We start from the raw sequence: 15,142 nt of genomic DNA on the forward strand, positions 1-15,142 counted from the left end.
AGAGAGGGAACGTCTGAAACACTAACACTGCTGCTGACACCTTTACACTGAGTGGAGGGCTTTTACACACACCCACAATAACAACAGGATCTGGATAATAACAAGACCGACACAGAGAGAGAGGGAACGTCTGAAACACTAACACTGCTGCTGACACCTTTACACTGAGTGGAGGGGTTTTACACACACCCACAATAACAACAGGATCTGGATAATAACAAGGCCGACACAGAGAGAGAGGGAACGTCTGAAACACTAACACTGCTGCTGACACCTTTACACTGAGTGGAGGGCTTTTACACACACCCACAATAACAACAGGATCTGGATAATAACAAGACCGACACAGAGAGAGAGGGAACGTCTGAAACACTAACACTGCTGCTGACACCTTTACACTGAGTGGAGGGCTTTTACACACACCCACAATAACAACAGGATCTGGATAATAACAAGGCCGACACAGAGAGAGAGGGAACGTCTGAAACACTAACACTGCTGCTGACACCTTTACACTGAGTGGAGGGCTTTTACACACACCCACAATAACAACAGGATCTAGATAATAACAAGGCCGACACAGAGAGAGAGGGAACGTCTGAAACACTAACACTGCTGCTGACACCTTTACACTGAGTGGAGGGGTTTTACACACACCCACAATAACAACAGGATCTGGATAATAACAAGGACGACACAGAGAGAGAGGGAACGTCTGAAACACTAACACTGCTGCTGACACCTTTACACTGAGTGGATGGCTTTTACACACACCCACAATAACAACAGGATCTGGATAATAACAAGGCCGACACAGAGAGAGAGAGGGAACGTCTGAAACACTAACACTGCTGCTGACACCTTTACACTGAGTGGAGGGCTTTTACACACACCCACAATAACAACAGGATCTAGATAATAACAAGGCCGACACAGAGAGAGAGGGAACGTCTGAAAAACAGTGAGCAGACATTCCCCTTTTCCTCTATGTAGTGGACGTTCAGACTGACATGCTGCTGTGTTGTGTACTGTGGACAATGGACATGACTGTGTTAGAGCAGTGGTGGAAAGAGCTCCAGACTCCACTGCTCTGAGCCTGGATTGTAGGGTCACAGATTGATAGATGTAATAGGATTTATTTAACCTTTAGTTATACAGGTGTGTCCATGAAGAACACATTGTTATTTACAATGACGACCTGTCAAACACATCAATACACATCAATTACACGATACACATCTATATACACATCAATTACACAATGCACATCTATATACACATCAATTACACGATACACGTCTATATACACATCAATTACACGATACACATCTATATACACATCAATTACACGATACACATCTATATACACATCAATTACACAATGCACATCTATATACACATCAATTACACAATGCACATCTATATACACATCAATTACACGATACACATCTATATACACATCAATTACACAATGCACATCTATATACACATCAATTACACGATACACATCTATATACACATCAATTACACGATACATATCTATATACACATCAATTACACAATGCACATCTATATACACATCAATTACACAATGCACATCTATATACACATCAATTACACGATACACATCTATATACACATCAATTACACAATGCACATCAATACACATCAATTACACGATACACATCTATATACACATCAATTACACGATACACATCTATATACACATCAATTACCAAATACACATTTATATACACATCAATTACACAATGCACATCTATATACACATCAATTACACGATACACATCTATATACACATCAATTACACAATGCACATCTATATACACATCAATTACACGATACACATCTATATACACATCAATTACACAATGCACATCTATATACACATCAATTACACAATGCACATCTATATACACATCAATTACACGATACACATCTATATACACATCAATTACACAATGCACATCTATATACACATCAATTACACGATACACATCTATATACACATCAATTACCAAATACACATTTATATACACACCAATTACACAATGCACATCTATATACACATCAATTACACAATGCACATCTATATACACACCAATTACACAATGCACATCTATATACACATCAATTACACGATACACGTCTACATTCATATCAATTACACGATACACGAAAAGCAAACCCAAAACCCAAAAGGTAAGACATAATCATATGAAACATACACATTGGTCAGTAAGTGAGCCCACATTCATCCACGACTGCATATTTTTGTAACAGATTTTCATTTCAGATTATAGGTGTGGTGATAATGTTGTAATTGGCATAATGTTTTTCCAGTAAGACTCTTCTCTGCTTTAGGCTCATAAATGAAAGAATGTTACATATTTGATGTCTCATATTATGAAATGATATTAATAATGATGCATGTGTGACTGTGGGCATTAGAATGGATCCTGTTGATGGACTGTAACTGTACTGCTAACCCTACATATAACTCCCTCTAACAATCACCAACAGAGGGAGAGAGAGCGCTACCTTCCATCCCAAAGTCCACCCCGAAGTAAGTACATGTCTCTCTCTCTCCTCTATATCTCTCTCTCCTATCTCTTCTCTCTCTATCCTCTATCTCTCTCTCCTCTATATCTCTCTCTCCTATCTCTTCTCTCTTTCTCCTATATCTTCTATCTCTGCTCTCTCTATCTATCTCTCCTCTCTCTCTCCTCTCTATCTCTCCTCTCTCTATCTCTCCTCTCTCTATCTCTCCTCTCTCTATCTCTCCTCTCTATCTCTCCTCTCTCTATATCTCCTCTCTATCTATCTCTCCTCTCTCTATCTCTCCTCTCTATCTATCTGTCCTCTCTATCTATCTGTCCTCTCTATCTCTCCTCTCTATCTCTCCTCTCTCTATATCTCCTCTCTATCTCTCCTCTCCTCTCTATCTCTCCTCTCTCTATCTCTCCTCTATATCTCTCCTCTCTATATCTCCTCTCTATCTCTCCTCTCTCTATCTCTCCTCTCTCTATCTCTCCTCTCTCTATCTCTCCTCTCTATCTCTCCTCTCTCTATATCTCCTCTCTATCTATCTCTCCTCTCTCTATCTCTCCTCTCTATCTATCTGTCCTCTCTATCTCTCCTCTCTATCTCTCCTCTCTCTATATCTCCTCTCTATCTCTCCTCTCCTCTCTATCTCTCCTCTCTCTATCTCTCCTCTATATCTCTCCTCTCTATATCTCCTCTCTATCTCTCCTCTCTTCTCTATCTCTCCTCTCTCATCTGGAAAGTTTATTCTAGGCAGCATATCATGTTTCAGTCAGGTGCTCTGAAAACCAACACAAGCCTTGCTCCCCTCCTACTGCTTCTTTTTGGCAGAATCATGAGGAATTTCTCTGACCCTGTTTTGAGTCCCCGCCCCTCTGACCCCCCAACCCTTTAACCATATCCTATTGGAAGTGCTGATGGGCCTACTTATCGGGATCCCCCTGCAGCACCCCTGCCAAACATGCCCTGCCAGTGAATGGAATGGTCCTGGAACTGTCTGTAACAGAGCCCAGTCATAGTGCCACAGTGTGGACAGGCCAGTCTGTCTTTCTGTTCTGTTGTCTGGTGACTGGAGAAACCATCCTTTCACAGGGAAATGTACAGCACTCATTTGTTCAAACCTGTATTCCACAGAGTCTCCAACCATGAGAAGCGTCTGGATGGGGGGGTCCGGACAAGGGTTGCATGTGTCTCAGGTAGGACCTTCTCACTCTCTCTTTTCACGTCTCCTGGGTTTGGGGTCGGAAGAGGTTTGGGGTCGGAAGAGGTTTGGGGTCAGATGAGGTTTGGGGTCAGATGAGGTTTGGGGTCAGATGATGTTTGGGGTCAGAAGAGGTTTGGGGTCAGAAGAGGTTTGGGGTCAGATGAGGTTTGGGGTCAGAAGAGGTTTGGGGTCGGAAGAGGTTTGGGGTCAGAAGAGGTTTGGGGTCAGATGAGGTTAGGTATTGTACTGGGACTGTGAAGCTGTTGATACGTTGTCTTGTTGGTCTTTGCCATGGTAACAAAACAGTTTTCCACACAGAAGCCTTTACTGAAATGAGTATCTGCCATGTTAACTATCCCATAATTGACTGGTTTATTAGTGCATGCAGTGGTGACAGACAGGATGCAGAGATGTCAGTAGAATACATCAGTCAGCTAGATGTCTGACATGTGCTTTGATATGAGCACTCTGATGCTCCGGTGGAGCTGAACACATAGTATGAGTAGAATAGTGAAAGTACATATGGCTCCATCTTCCTACACAATGTTCACCACATCCTAGTGGGCTGTTGAAGCACCATACAAGCTACATTACATTTTATAGTCTTCTGGTCCTATCTGGCAATGCCTAGGTTGAGTCCCAAATGGGACTATTTTTTACCAGGTTCTATAGGGATCTGGTGATGTGGTTTGTTGGTTATCTAGCTGATATATTGGTGTAGTCTGGCCTAGATTTAGGTTCACATTTTTTGGGGGGGGTTTAATTTATTGGTACCTGTAAAACATCACTATGAATCAACCATCAGTCTGTTATCAGACGGCTCTATAAAACATCACTATGAATCAACCATCAATCAGACGGCTCTATAAAACATCACTATGAATCAACCATCAGTCTGTTATCAGACGGCTCTGTAGAACATCACTATGAATCAACCATCAGTCTGTTATCAGACGGCTCTATAAAACATCACTATGAATCAACCATCAGTCTGTTATCAGACGACTCTGTAGAATATCACTATGAATCAACCATCAGTCTGTTATCAGACGGCTCTGTAGAACATCACTATGAATCAACCATCAGTCTGTTATCAGACGACTCTGTAGAATATCACTATGAATCAACCATCAGTCTGTTATCAGACGGCTCTGTAGAACATCACTATGAATCAACCATCAGTCTGTTATCAGACGGCTCTGTAGAACATCACTATGAATCAACCATCAGTCTGTTATCAGACGGCTCTATAAAACATCACTATGAATCAACCATCAGTCTGTTATCAGACGACTCTGTAGAACATCACTATGAATCAACCATCAGTCTGTTATCAGACGGCTCTATAAAACATCACTATGAATCAACCATCAGTCTGTTATCAGACGACTCTGTAGAACATCACTATGAATCAACCATCAGTCTGTTATCAGACGGCTCTGTAGAACATCACTATGAATCAACCATCAATCAGACGGCTCTATAAAACATCACTATGAATCAACCATCAGTCTGTTATCAGACGGCTCTATAAAACATCACTATGAATCAACCATCAATCAGACGACTCTATAAAACATCACTATGAATCAACCATCAGTCTGTTATCAGACGACTCTGTAGAACATCACTATGAATCAACCATCAGGACCAGACAAGACCAATGGCACAAATTACACCCAAGGTTACATTTCACCAGCCAGCCAAGTACTGTCTGGCTCTGGCAATACATCCTCACCCCACAGCACCTCATCTATCAACTTAACACTGTGTCAGTGGGCACAGGCCTGTGTGTGTGTGTGGACGTGTTTAACTATTTAACTAATAGTAAACAAACAAACATTTGAACAACTGGGGGCATATTGTTAGTCTCAACAAGGTCAAAGGCTATTTCTAGGAGGTTTAGGGTTAAGATTAAAATTAGGCTAGGGTACGGATTATTATAATATATATATTTTGAACCTTTATTTAACTAGGCAAGTCAGTTAAGAACAAATTCTTATTTACAATGACGGCCTATCGGGGGAACAGTGGCCTTGTTCAGGGGCAGAACGACAGATTTTTACCTTGTCAGCCAGGGGATTCGATCCAGCAACCTTTTGGTTACTAGTCCAATGCTCTAACCACTAGGCTACCTGCCACCCCAGGGGTTAGGGTTAGGGGTTAGGGAAAATAGGATTTTGAATGGTACTGAATTGTGTGTCCCCACAAGGTTACTGTAGCTGTGCAAGACTGTGTGTGTGTCTGTGTGTGTGTGTCCTCTCCATCCTATCTCTCCAGTTTAAATGTCACAGAGCTCTTCCCCCAGTCTCTGGCCCACATCACAGTAGAATGTTAATGACTACTGGGTGAGTGTCAGATAAAGAGCTGATTGAGAGGGTGGATGGAGCAGGGAGGAGCAGGGTGGAGCACGGGACAGACAGGCTTGTGTGCATATGGTCCCATTGACACAGCACACTCAGAACGAATAGAGGGATGCTTGTGTGAAACTCGAGTCCCCCCATATGATCATGATGGTACTGGGGAGAAGTCTTGTTGTGGCACCCTATTCCCTATATAATGGCACCCTATTCAGGGCACTACTTTGGACCCTGGTTGAAAGTAGTGCACTACATAGGGAATAAGGTTCTGAAGACCCATGCTAGATATGCTCAGGCATCACTGTAGTTGAATGTATTGTCATGTTGTATAACTCTCTTATTCCCTGTCATTACCTTGTCATTATAACACGATAAGGTTGTACACGGTTCAGTTGAGATAGTTCTGATGCAGAATGTTCTGACCTTTATTTCCTTTGTTTTGTCTTTATTTAGTATGGTCAGGGCGTGAGTTGGGTGGGCAGTCTATGTTTTGTCTTTATTTAGTATGGTCAGGGCGTGAGTTGGGTGGGTAGTCTATGTTTTGTCTTTATTTAGTATGGTCAGGGCGTGAGTTGGGGTGGGTAGTCTATGTTTTGTGTTTATTTAGTATGGTCAGGGCGTGAGTTGGGTGGGTAGTCTATGTTTTGTCTTTATTTAGTATGGTCAGGGCGTGAGTTGGGGTGGGTAGTCTATGTTTTGTCTTTTTTTAGTATGGTCAGGGCGTGAGTTGGGGTGGGCAGTCTATGTTTTGTGTTTATTTAGTATGGTCAGGGCGTGAGTTGGGTGGGTAGTCTATGTTTTGTGTTTATTTAGTATGGTCAGGGCGTGAGTTGGGGTGGGTAGTCTATGTTTTGTCTTTATTTAGTATGGTCAGGGCGTGAGTTGGGTGGGTAGTCTATGTTTAGTCTTTATTTAGTATGGTCAGGGCGTGAGTTGGGGTGGGTAGTCTATGTTTTGTCTTTATTTAGTAGGGTCAGGGCGTGAGTTGGGTGGGTAGTCTATGTTTAGTCTTTATTTAGTATGGTCAGGGCGTGAGTTGGGTGGGCAGTCTATGTTTAGTCTTTATTTAGTATGGTCAGGGCGTGAGTTGGGGTGGGTAGTCTATGTTTTGTCTTTATTTAGTATGGTCAGGGCGTGAGTTGGGTGGGTAGTCTATGTTTTGTGTTTATTTAGTATGGTCAGGGTGTGAGTTGGGTAGGCAGTCTATGTTTTGTGTTTATTTAGTATGGTCAGGGTGTGAGTTGGGTGGGCAGTCTATGTTTAGTCTTTATTTAGTATGGTCAGGGCGTGAGTTGGGTGGGCAGTCTATGTTTTGTGTTTATTTAGTATGGTCAGGGCGTGAGTTGGGTGGGTAGTCTATGTTTTGTGTTTATTTAGTATGGTCAGGGTGTGAGTTGGGTGGGTAGTCTATGTTTTGTCTTTATTTAGTATGGTCAGGCCGTGAGTTGGGGTGGGCAGTCTATGTTTTGTGTTTATTTAGTATAGTCAGGGCGTGAGTTGGGTGGGCAGTCTATGTTTTGTGTTTATTTAGTATGGTCAGGGCGTGAGTTGGGGTGGGCAGTCTATGTTTTGTGTTTATTTAGTATGGTCAGGGCGTGAGTTGGGTGGGTAGTCTATGTTTTGTGTTTATTTAGTATGGTCAGGGCGTGAGTTGGGGTGGGCAGTCTATGTTTTGTATTTATTTAGTATGGTCAGGGCGTGAGTTGGGTGGGCAGTCTATGTTTAGTCTTTCTTTAGTATGGTCAGGGCGTGAGTTGGGTGGGCAGTCTATGTTTAGTCTTTATTTAGTATGGTCAGGGCGTGAGTTGGGTGGGCAGTCTATGTTTAGTCTTTATTTAGTATGGTCAGGGCGTGAGTTGGGTGGGTAGTCTATGTTTAGTCTTTATTTAGTATGGTCAGGGCGTGAGTTGGGTGGGTAGTCTATGTTTTGTCTTTATTTAGTATGGTCAGGGCGTGAGTTGGGTGGGTAGTCTATGTTTAGTCTTTATTTAGTAGGGTCAGGGCGTGAGTTGGGTGGGCAGTCTATGTTTAGTCTTTATTTAGTATGGTCAGGGCGTGAGTTGGGTGGGTAGTCTATGTTTTGTCTTTATTTAGTATGGTCAGGGCGTGAGTTGGGTGGGTAGTCTATGTTTTGTGTTTCAATCAGAGGCAGGTGTTAGTCATTGTCTCTGATTGGGAACCATATTTAGGTAGCCTGTTTTGTGTTGGGGTTTGTGGGTGGTTGTTTTCAGTCTTTGTGTGGCTGCACCAGATAGGACTGTTTAGGTTGTCACGTTTGTTGTTTTGTCATTTGAAGTGTTCAGTTTGGATTATTATTAAATTAAGATGAACACTAACCACGCTGCGCTTTGGTCCTCTTCTTCCACCGACGACAACCGTTACAAGATGAATGTTGGCACCGTGTCTTAGAAGTGTTTGTTTTCCTCTCTTCTCTGAGTGGTCATGGACTTTGTATGATCCTGATAGAATGAAATCTCTCTGCAGACTTTGTCTGATCCTGATAGAATGAAATCTCTCTGCAGACTTTGTATGACCCTGATAGAATGAAATCTCTCTGCAGACTTTGTCTGATCCTGATAGAATGAAATCTCTCTGCAGACTTTGTATGACCCTGATAGAATGAAATCTCTGCAGACTTTGTCTGATCCTGATAGAATGAAATCTCTCTGCAGACTTTGTATGACCCTGATAGAATGAAATCTCTCTGCAGAGGATGAAACCAAATATTTGTGTGTGTGTGTGTGTGTTTGTGTGTGTGTGTGCGTGCGTGCGTGCGTGTGACCTACTTACAGTGAGGTGTCTCTTTGACCTGTGTATGTTACTCACTTGGCAGCCTCTTACCATCAACACCCTTATCAACGTCTGGGGGAATCCCCTGAGAGGTAGTAAGAGGTGGCTGCAACTTGGTTTTGACCTTTAAACTCGTTATTTTGCTGTCAACTTTCTCTAAGAAGGCCAGTAAACATGCCCTAATCTGTGTTTTTTGTCTCTCTCTCTCTCTCTCTGTCTCTCTCTCTGTCTCTCTCTCTCTCTCTGTCTCTCTCTCTGTCTCTCTCTGTCTCTCTCTCTCTCTGTCTCTCTCTATGTCTCTCTCTCTCTCTCTCTCTGTCTCCTCTCCCTCTCTCTCTCTCTCTCTCTCTCTCTCTCAATTCAATTCAATTCAATTCAAGGGCTTTATTGGCATGGGAAACATGTGTTAACATTGCCAAAGCAAGTGAGGTAGACAACATACAAAGTGAATATATAAAGTGAAAAACAACAAAAATTAACAGTAAACATTACACATACAGAGGTTTCAAAACAGTAAAGACATTACAAATGTCATATTATATATATATATATATATATACAGTGTTTTAACAATGTACAAATGGTTAAAGGACACAAGATAAAATAAATAAGCATAAATATGGGTTGTATTTACAATGGTGTGTGTTCTTCACTGGTTGCCCTTTTCTCGTGGCAACAGGTCACAAATCTTGCTGCTGTGATGGAACACTGTGGAATTTCACCCAGTAGATATGGGAGTTTTTCAAAATTGGATTTGTTTTCGAATTCTTTGTGAATCTGTGTAATCTGAGGGAAATATGTCTCTCTAATATGGTCATACATTGGGCAGGAGGTTAGGAAGTGCAGCTCAGTTTCCACCTCATTTTGTGGGCAGTGAGCACATAGCCTGTCTTCTCTTGAGAGCCATGTCTGCCTACGGCGCCCTTTCTCAATAGCAAGGCTATGCTCACTGAGTCTGTACATAGTCAAAGCTTTCCTTAATTTTGGGTCAGTCACAGTGGTCAGGTATTCTGCCGCTGTGTACTCTCTGTTTAGGGCCAAATAGCATTCTAGTTTGCTCTGTTTTTTTGTTAATTCTTTCCAATGTGTTAAGTAATTATCTTTTTGTTTTCTCATGATTTGGTTGGGTCTAATTGTGCTGTTGTCCTGGGGCTCTGTAGGGTGTGTTTGTGTTTGTGAACAGAGCCCCAGGACCAGCTTGCTTAGGGGATTCTTCTCCAGGTTCATCTCTCTGTAGGTGATGGCTTTGTTATGGAAGGTTTGTGAATCGCTTCCTTTTAGGTGGTTGTAGAATTTAACGGCTCTTTTCTGGATTTTGATAATTAGTGGGTATCGGCCTAATTCTGCTCTGCATGCATTATTTGGTGTTCTACGTTGTACACGGAGGATATTTTTGCAGAATTCTGCGTGCAGAGTCTCAATTTGGTGTTTGTCCCATTTTGTGAAGTCTTGGTTGGTGAGCGGACCCCAGACCTCACAACCATAAAGGGCAATGGGCTCTATGACTGATTCAAGTATTTTTAGCCAAATCCTAATTGGTATGTTGAAATTTATGTTGCTTTTGATGGCATAGAATGCCCTTCTTGCCTTGTCTCTCAGATCGTTCACAGCTTTGTGGAAGTTACCTGTGGCGCTGATGTTTAGGCCAAGGTATGTATAGTTTTTTGTGTGCTCTAGGGCAACAGTGTCTAGATGGAATTTGTATTTGTGGTCCTGGTGACTGGACCTTTTTTGGAACACCATTATTTTGGTCTTACTGAGATTTACTGTCAGGGCCCAGGTCTGACAGAATCTGTGCATAAGATCTAGGTGCTGCTGTCGGCCCTCCTTGGTTGGTGACAGAAGCACCAGATCATCGGCAAACAGCAGACATTTGACTTCGGATTCTAGCAGGGGGAGGCCGGGTGTTGCAGACTTTTCTAGTGCCCGCGCCAATTCGTTGATATATATGTTGAAGAGGGTGGGGCTTAAGCTGCATCCCTGTCTAACCCCACGACCCTGTGTGAAGAAATGTGTGTGTTTTTTGCCAATTTTAACCGCACACTTGTTGTTTGTGTACATGGATTTTATAATGTCGTATGTTTTACCCCCAACACCACTTTCCATCAGTTTGTATAGCAGACCCTCATGCCAGATTGAGTCGAAGGCTTTTTTGAAATCAACAAAGCATGAGAAGACTTTGCCTTTGTTTTGGTTTGTTTGGTTGTCAATTAGGGTGTGCAGGGTGAATACATGGTCTGTTGTACGGTAATTTGGTAAAAAGCCAATTTGACATTTGCTCAGTACATTGTTTTCATTGAGGAAATGTACGAGTCTGCTGTTAATAATAATGCAGAGGATTTTCCCAAGGTTACTGTTGACACATATTCCACGGTAGTTATTGGGGTCAAATTTGTCTCCACTTTTGTGGATTGGGGTGATCAGTCCTTGGTTCCAAATATTGGGGAAGATGCCAGAGCTAAGTATGATGTTAAAGAGTTTTAGTATAGCCAATTGGAATTTGTTGTCTGTATATTTGATCATTTCATTGAGGATACCATCAACACCACAGGCCTTTTTGGGTTGGAGGGTTTTTATTTTGTCCTGTAACTCATTCAATGTAATTGGAGAATCCAGTGGGTTCTGGTAGTCTTTAATAGTTGATTCTAAGATCTGTATTTGATCATGTATATGTTTTTCTCTCTCTCTCTCTCTCTCTCTCTCTCCTCTCTGTGTCTCTCTCTCTCCTCTCTGTGTCTCTCTCTCTCTCTCTCTCTCTCTCTCTCTCTCTGTGTCTCTCTCTCTCTCTCTCTCTCTCTGCCTCTCTGTCTCTCTCTGTCTCTCTCTCTCTCTCTCTGCTTCTCTCTCTCTCTCTCTCTCTCTCTCTCTCTCTCTCTCTCTCTCTCTCTCTACCTACCTACCTACCTACCTACCTACCTACCTACCTACCTACCTACCTACCTACCTACCTACCTACCTACCTACCTACCTACCTACCTACCTACCTACCTACCTACCTACCTACCTACCTACCTACCTACCTACCTACCTACCTACCTACCTACCTACCTACCTACCTACCTACCTACCTACCTACCTACCTACCTACCTACCTACCTACCTACGTGGATTTGCAGGGGATTTAAGTGGGGACGGTAAAGTTCAACCTCTTATCAACTTTCTTTTCCTCAGTTCCTTATGTGTTTTTAAACACAGGGCTTCTACAATGATCTGTGGTGTCCTCGTTATGGATAGAATGGGTCATACTATTCTGTCACTCTGTCTGTCCATTTGGGTACGTTCTACACTTTTCAGAGTGCTCTGATTTTCCTACGTTTTCTAGTCATTTTCGAGTAACCCTTATCTCGACTCTTTTTTTCCTTCATTAATAATGACACACTATCATAGCATTTCACAGCTTTTTAACAGTAGTCCTGAATCAAATCAAATCATTTGACTTATGAGCTTTTCTTCTTTATCTCAGGCTGCACAAAGCAGGGCTGTCTCAACATTCCTCTGTGTGTTATATTTTCCTGGAAACTTCTGCTTCTTCCTTAAAATCACAGCAGTCAGGATAGACAGGCTCACCCAATGACTCTGGAGTTACCCGTGACTCAATCTGTTTTTCCTGAAGACGTTTCTCTGGGGGGGGAAACTCCTCCTCGTCCCTCCTCCCCTCACTCAAATACCACTGCTGCTATTGGAGCACAGCTCAGACCTGAGGAACATGGTGGGAGAACGCAGAGGGAGGCACATCACAGAGCTGGGCTGTTTGTCATATGTGTGGAGGGGGGGGGGTTGTTGTTAAGGGTTAACAACTTTGAAATGGTGGGTTTTTGGTAAAGGTACTTTATTGTACTAAAGGTAAGTTAAGTACAAGTCTAGACGTAGTTAGATTAACGCCTAGCCTAACTCATGTCTGTCATGTTGGGCTATCCTGCTTAGAGTCAGAATGCTACTGTTCTTTATCCTCACCTCTCTCTATCTCTCCCTCTCTCACTGTGTGTCGCTCTCTTTTTTCCCCAGAGACAGACGACTATGCGGAGATCATAGATGATGAGGATACCTACACCATGCCCTCCAGTGAGTACCGTAGCATCTGTCACATAGGGAGTAAGTAAGGGATCATGTGCTGAGGAGGATGAGGGAGGCAGTGACAGACAGCGGTGCTGGGTTTTAGAGTGTCTCAGTGGTGAGCTGCAGACCAGATGTTCTCTCCAGACCCCGTGGGCCTTTGATCGTGGCCTCTAGTGTACAGCTTTAACCCAGTTTGGAGAAGTGTGCCCCACTTTCTGATTGGCTGTTCCCACATTCTGCCTTCCTGGGGTAATTGAGACTGGAGTTCTCTGAAAGCACCAAAGCTACAGAGGTCAAGTTGGTGTTAGGCATCTTTCAGTTCTTCATTTTTTATTTTCAGAGTTCATATTTTTGCTACCACATTTGTAGCAGTTTTATTTAGATTGTTCTTCTCTTAACTAGTTTTCAAGAGGCAATAATGTTTCTCAATTATTTTATGTTCATCTTTAATGTAACTATTACTGTTGATAGAGAGTAGTTCACAAACAGCTAGAATCATATTTACACGGGGAATCCCCAACACAGAGTGCATGAGGTGGATCTGTCGATCACTATTAGTAGAATGAGTTGGCTTTGACTGTGTCTTCTGCTGCTCAAACAGTTTCCTCTCAACATTTCATTTTTCATGACGTATCTGTCCTTTGTCCTTCACTCTTAGGGAAAAAGGTGTTACAGTTGAAGTGGGAAGTTTACATACACTTAGGTTGGAGTCATTAAAACTAGTTTACATACACTTAGGTTGGAGTCATTAAAACTAGTTTACATACACTTAGGTTGGAGTCATTAAAACTAGTTTACATACACTTAGGTTGGAGTCATTAAAACTAGTTTACATACACTTAGGTTGGAGTCATTAAACCTAGTTCACAAACACTTAGGTTGGAGTCATTAAACCTAGTTTACATACACTTAGGTTGGAGTCATTAAAACTAGTTTACATACACTTAGGTTGGAGTCATTAAAACTAGTTTACATACACTTAGGTTGGAGTCATTAAAACTAGTTTACATACACTTAGGTTGGAGTCATTAAAACTAGTTTACATACACTTAGGTTGGAGTCATTAAAACTAGTTTACATACACTTAGGTTGGAGTCATTAAACCTAGTTTACATACACTTAGGTTGGAGTCATTAAAACTAGTTTACATACACTTAGGTTGGAGTCATTAAACCTAGTTTACATACACTTAGGTTGGAGTCATTAAACCTAGTTCACATACACTTAGGTTGGAGTCATTAAACCTAGTTTACATACACTTAGGTTGGAGTCATTAAAACTAGTCTACATACACTTAGGTTGGAGTCATTAAAACTAGTTTACATACACTTAGGTTGGAGTCATTAAAACTAGTTTACATACACTTAGGTTGGAGTCATTAAAACTAGTTTACATACACTTAGGTTGGAGTCATTAAAACTAGTTTACATACACTTAGGTTGGAGTCATTAAAACTCGTTTACATACACTTAGGTTGGAGTCATTAAACCTAGTTTACATACACTTAGGTTGGAGTCATTAAAACTAGTTTACATACACTTAGGTTGGAGTCAATTAAACTTGTTTACATACACTTAGGTTGGAGTCATTAAAACTAGTTTACATACACTTAGGTTGGAGTCATTAAACCTAGTTTACATACACTTAGGTTGGAGTCAATAAAACTTGTTTATATACACTTAGGTTGGAGTCATTAAAACTAGTTTACATACACTTAGGTTGGAGTCATTAAAACTTGTTTACATACACTTAGGTTGGAGTCATTAAAATTAGTTTACAAACACTTAGGTTGGAGTCATTAAACCTAGTTTACATACACTTAGGTTGGAGTCATTAAAACTAGTTTACATACACTTAGGTTGGAGTCATTAAAACTAGTTTACATACACTTAGGTTGGAGTCATTAAAACTTGTTTACATACACTTAGGTTGGAGTCATTAAAATTAGTTTACAAACACTTAGGTTGGAGTCATTAAACCTAGTTTACATACACTTAGGTTGGAGTCATTAAACCTAGTTTACATACACTTTTGTTGGAGTCATTAAAACTAGTTTTTCAACCACTCCACAAATGTCTTGTTAACGAACTATAGTTTTGTCAAGTCGGTTAGGACATCTACATTGTACAAGTCATTTTTCCAACAATTGTTTACAGACAGATTATTTCAC

The 15,142-nt window shown here is 41.5% G+C and overlaps 1 protein-coding gene across 13 annotated transcripts in view; it reads left to right on the forward strand.

The window, feature by feature from the left end:
- Positions 1–15,142, forward strand: part of LOC110520760 (focal adhesion kinase 1) — a 149,498-nt gene that overhangs the window by 76,597 nt on the left and 57,759 nt on the right. For 8 of the 13 annotated variants that reach the window (XM_036966028.1, XM_036965972.1, XM_036965967.1 and 5 more), the window contains 4 exons: positions 2,542–2,584; positions 3,697–3,758; positions 12,033–12,050; positions 12,922–12,978. In XM_036966028.1, coding sequence (XP_036821923.1) covers positions 2,542–2,584; positions 3,697–3,758; positions 12,033–12,050; positions 12,922–12,978 — 180 coding nt within the window. The remainder of the gene's footprint in view (positions 1–2,541; positions 2,585–3,696; positions 3,759–12,032; positions 12,051–12,921; positions 12,979–15,142) is intronic. The other 5 variants (XM_036965983.1, XM_036965989.1, XM_036965999.1 and 2 more) reach the window with 1 other exon arrangement.

The sequence above is a fragment of the Oncorhynchus mykiss genome, chromosome 3 (genome assembly GCF_013265735.2).
Source record: "Oncorhynchus mykiss isolate Arlee chromosome 3, USDA_OmykA_1.1, whole genome shotgun sequence".
NCBI lineage: Eukaryota > Metazoa > Chordata > Actinopteri > Salmoniformes > Salmonidae > Oncorhynchus > Oncorhynchus mykiss.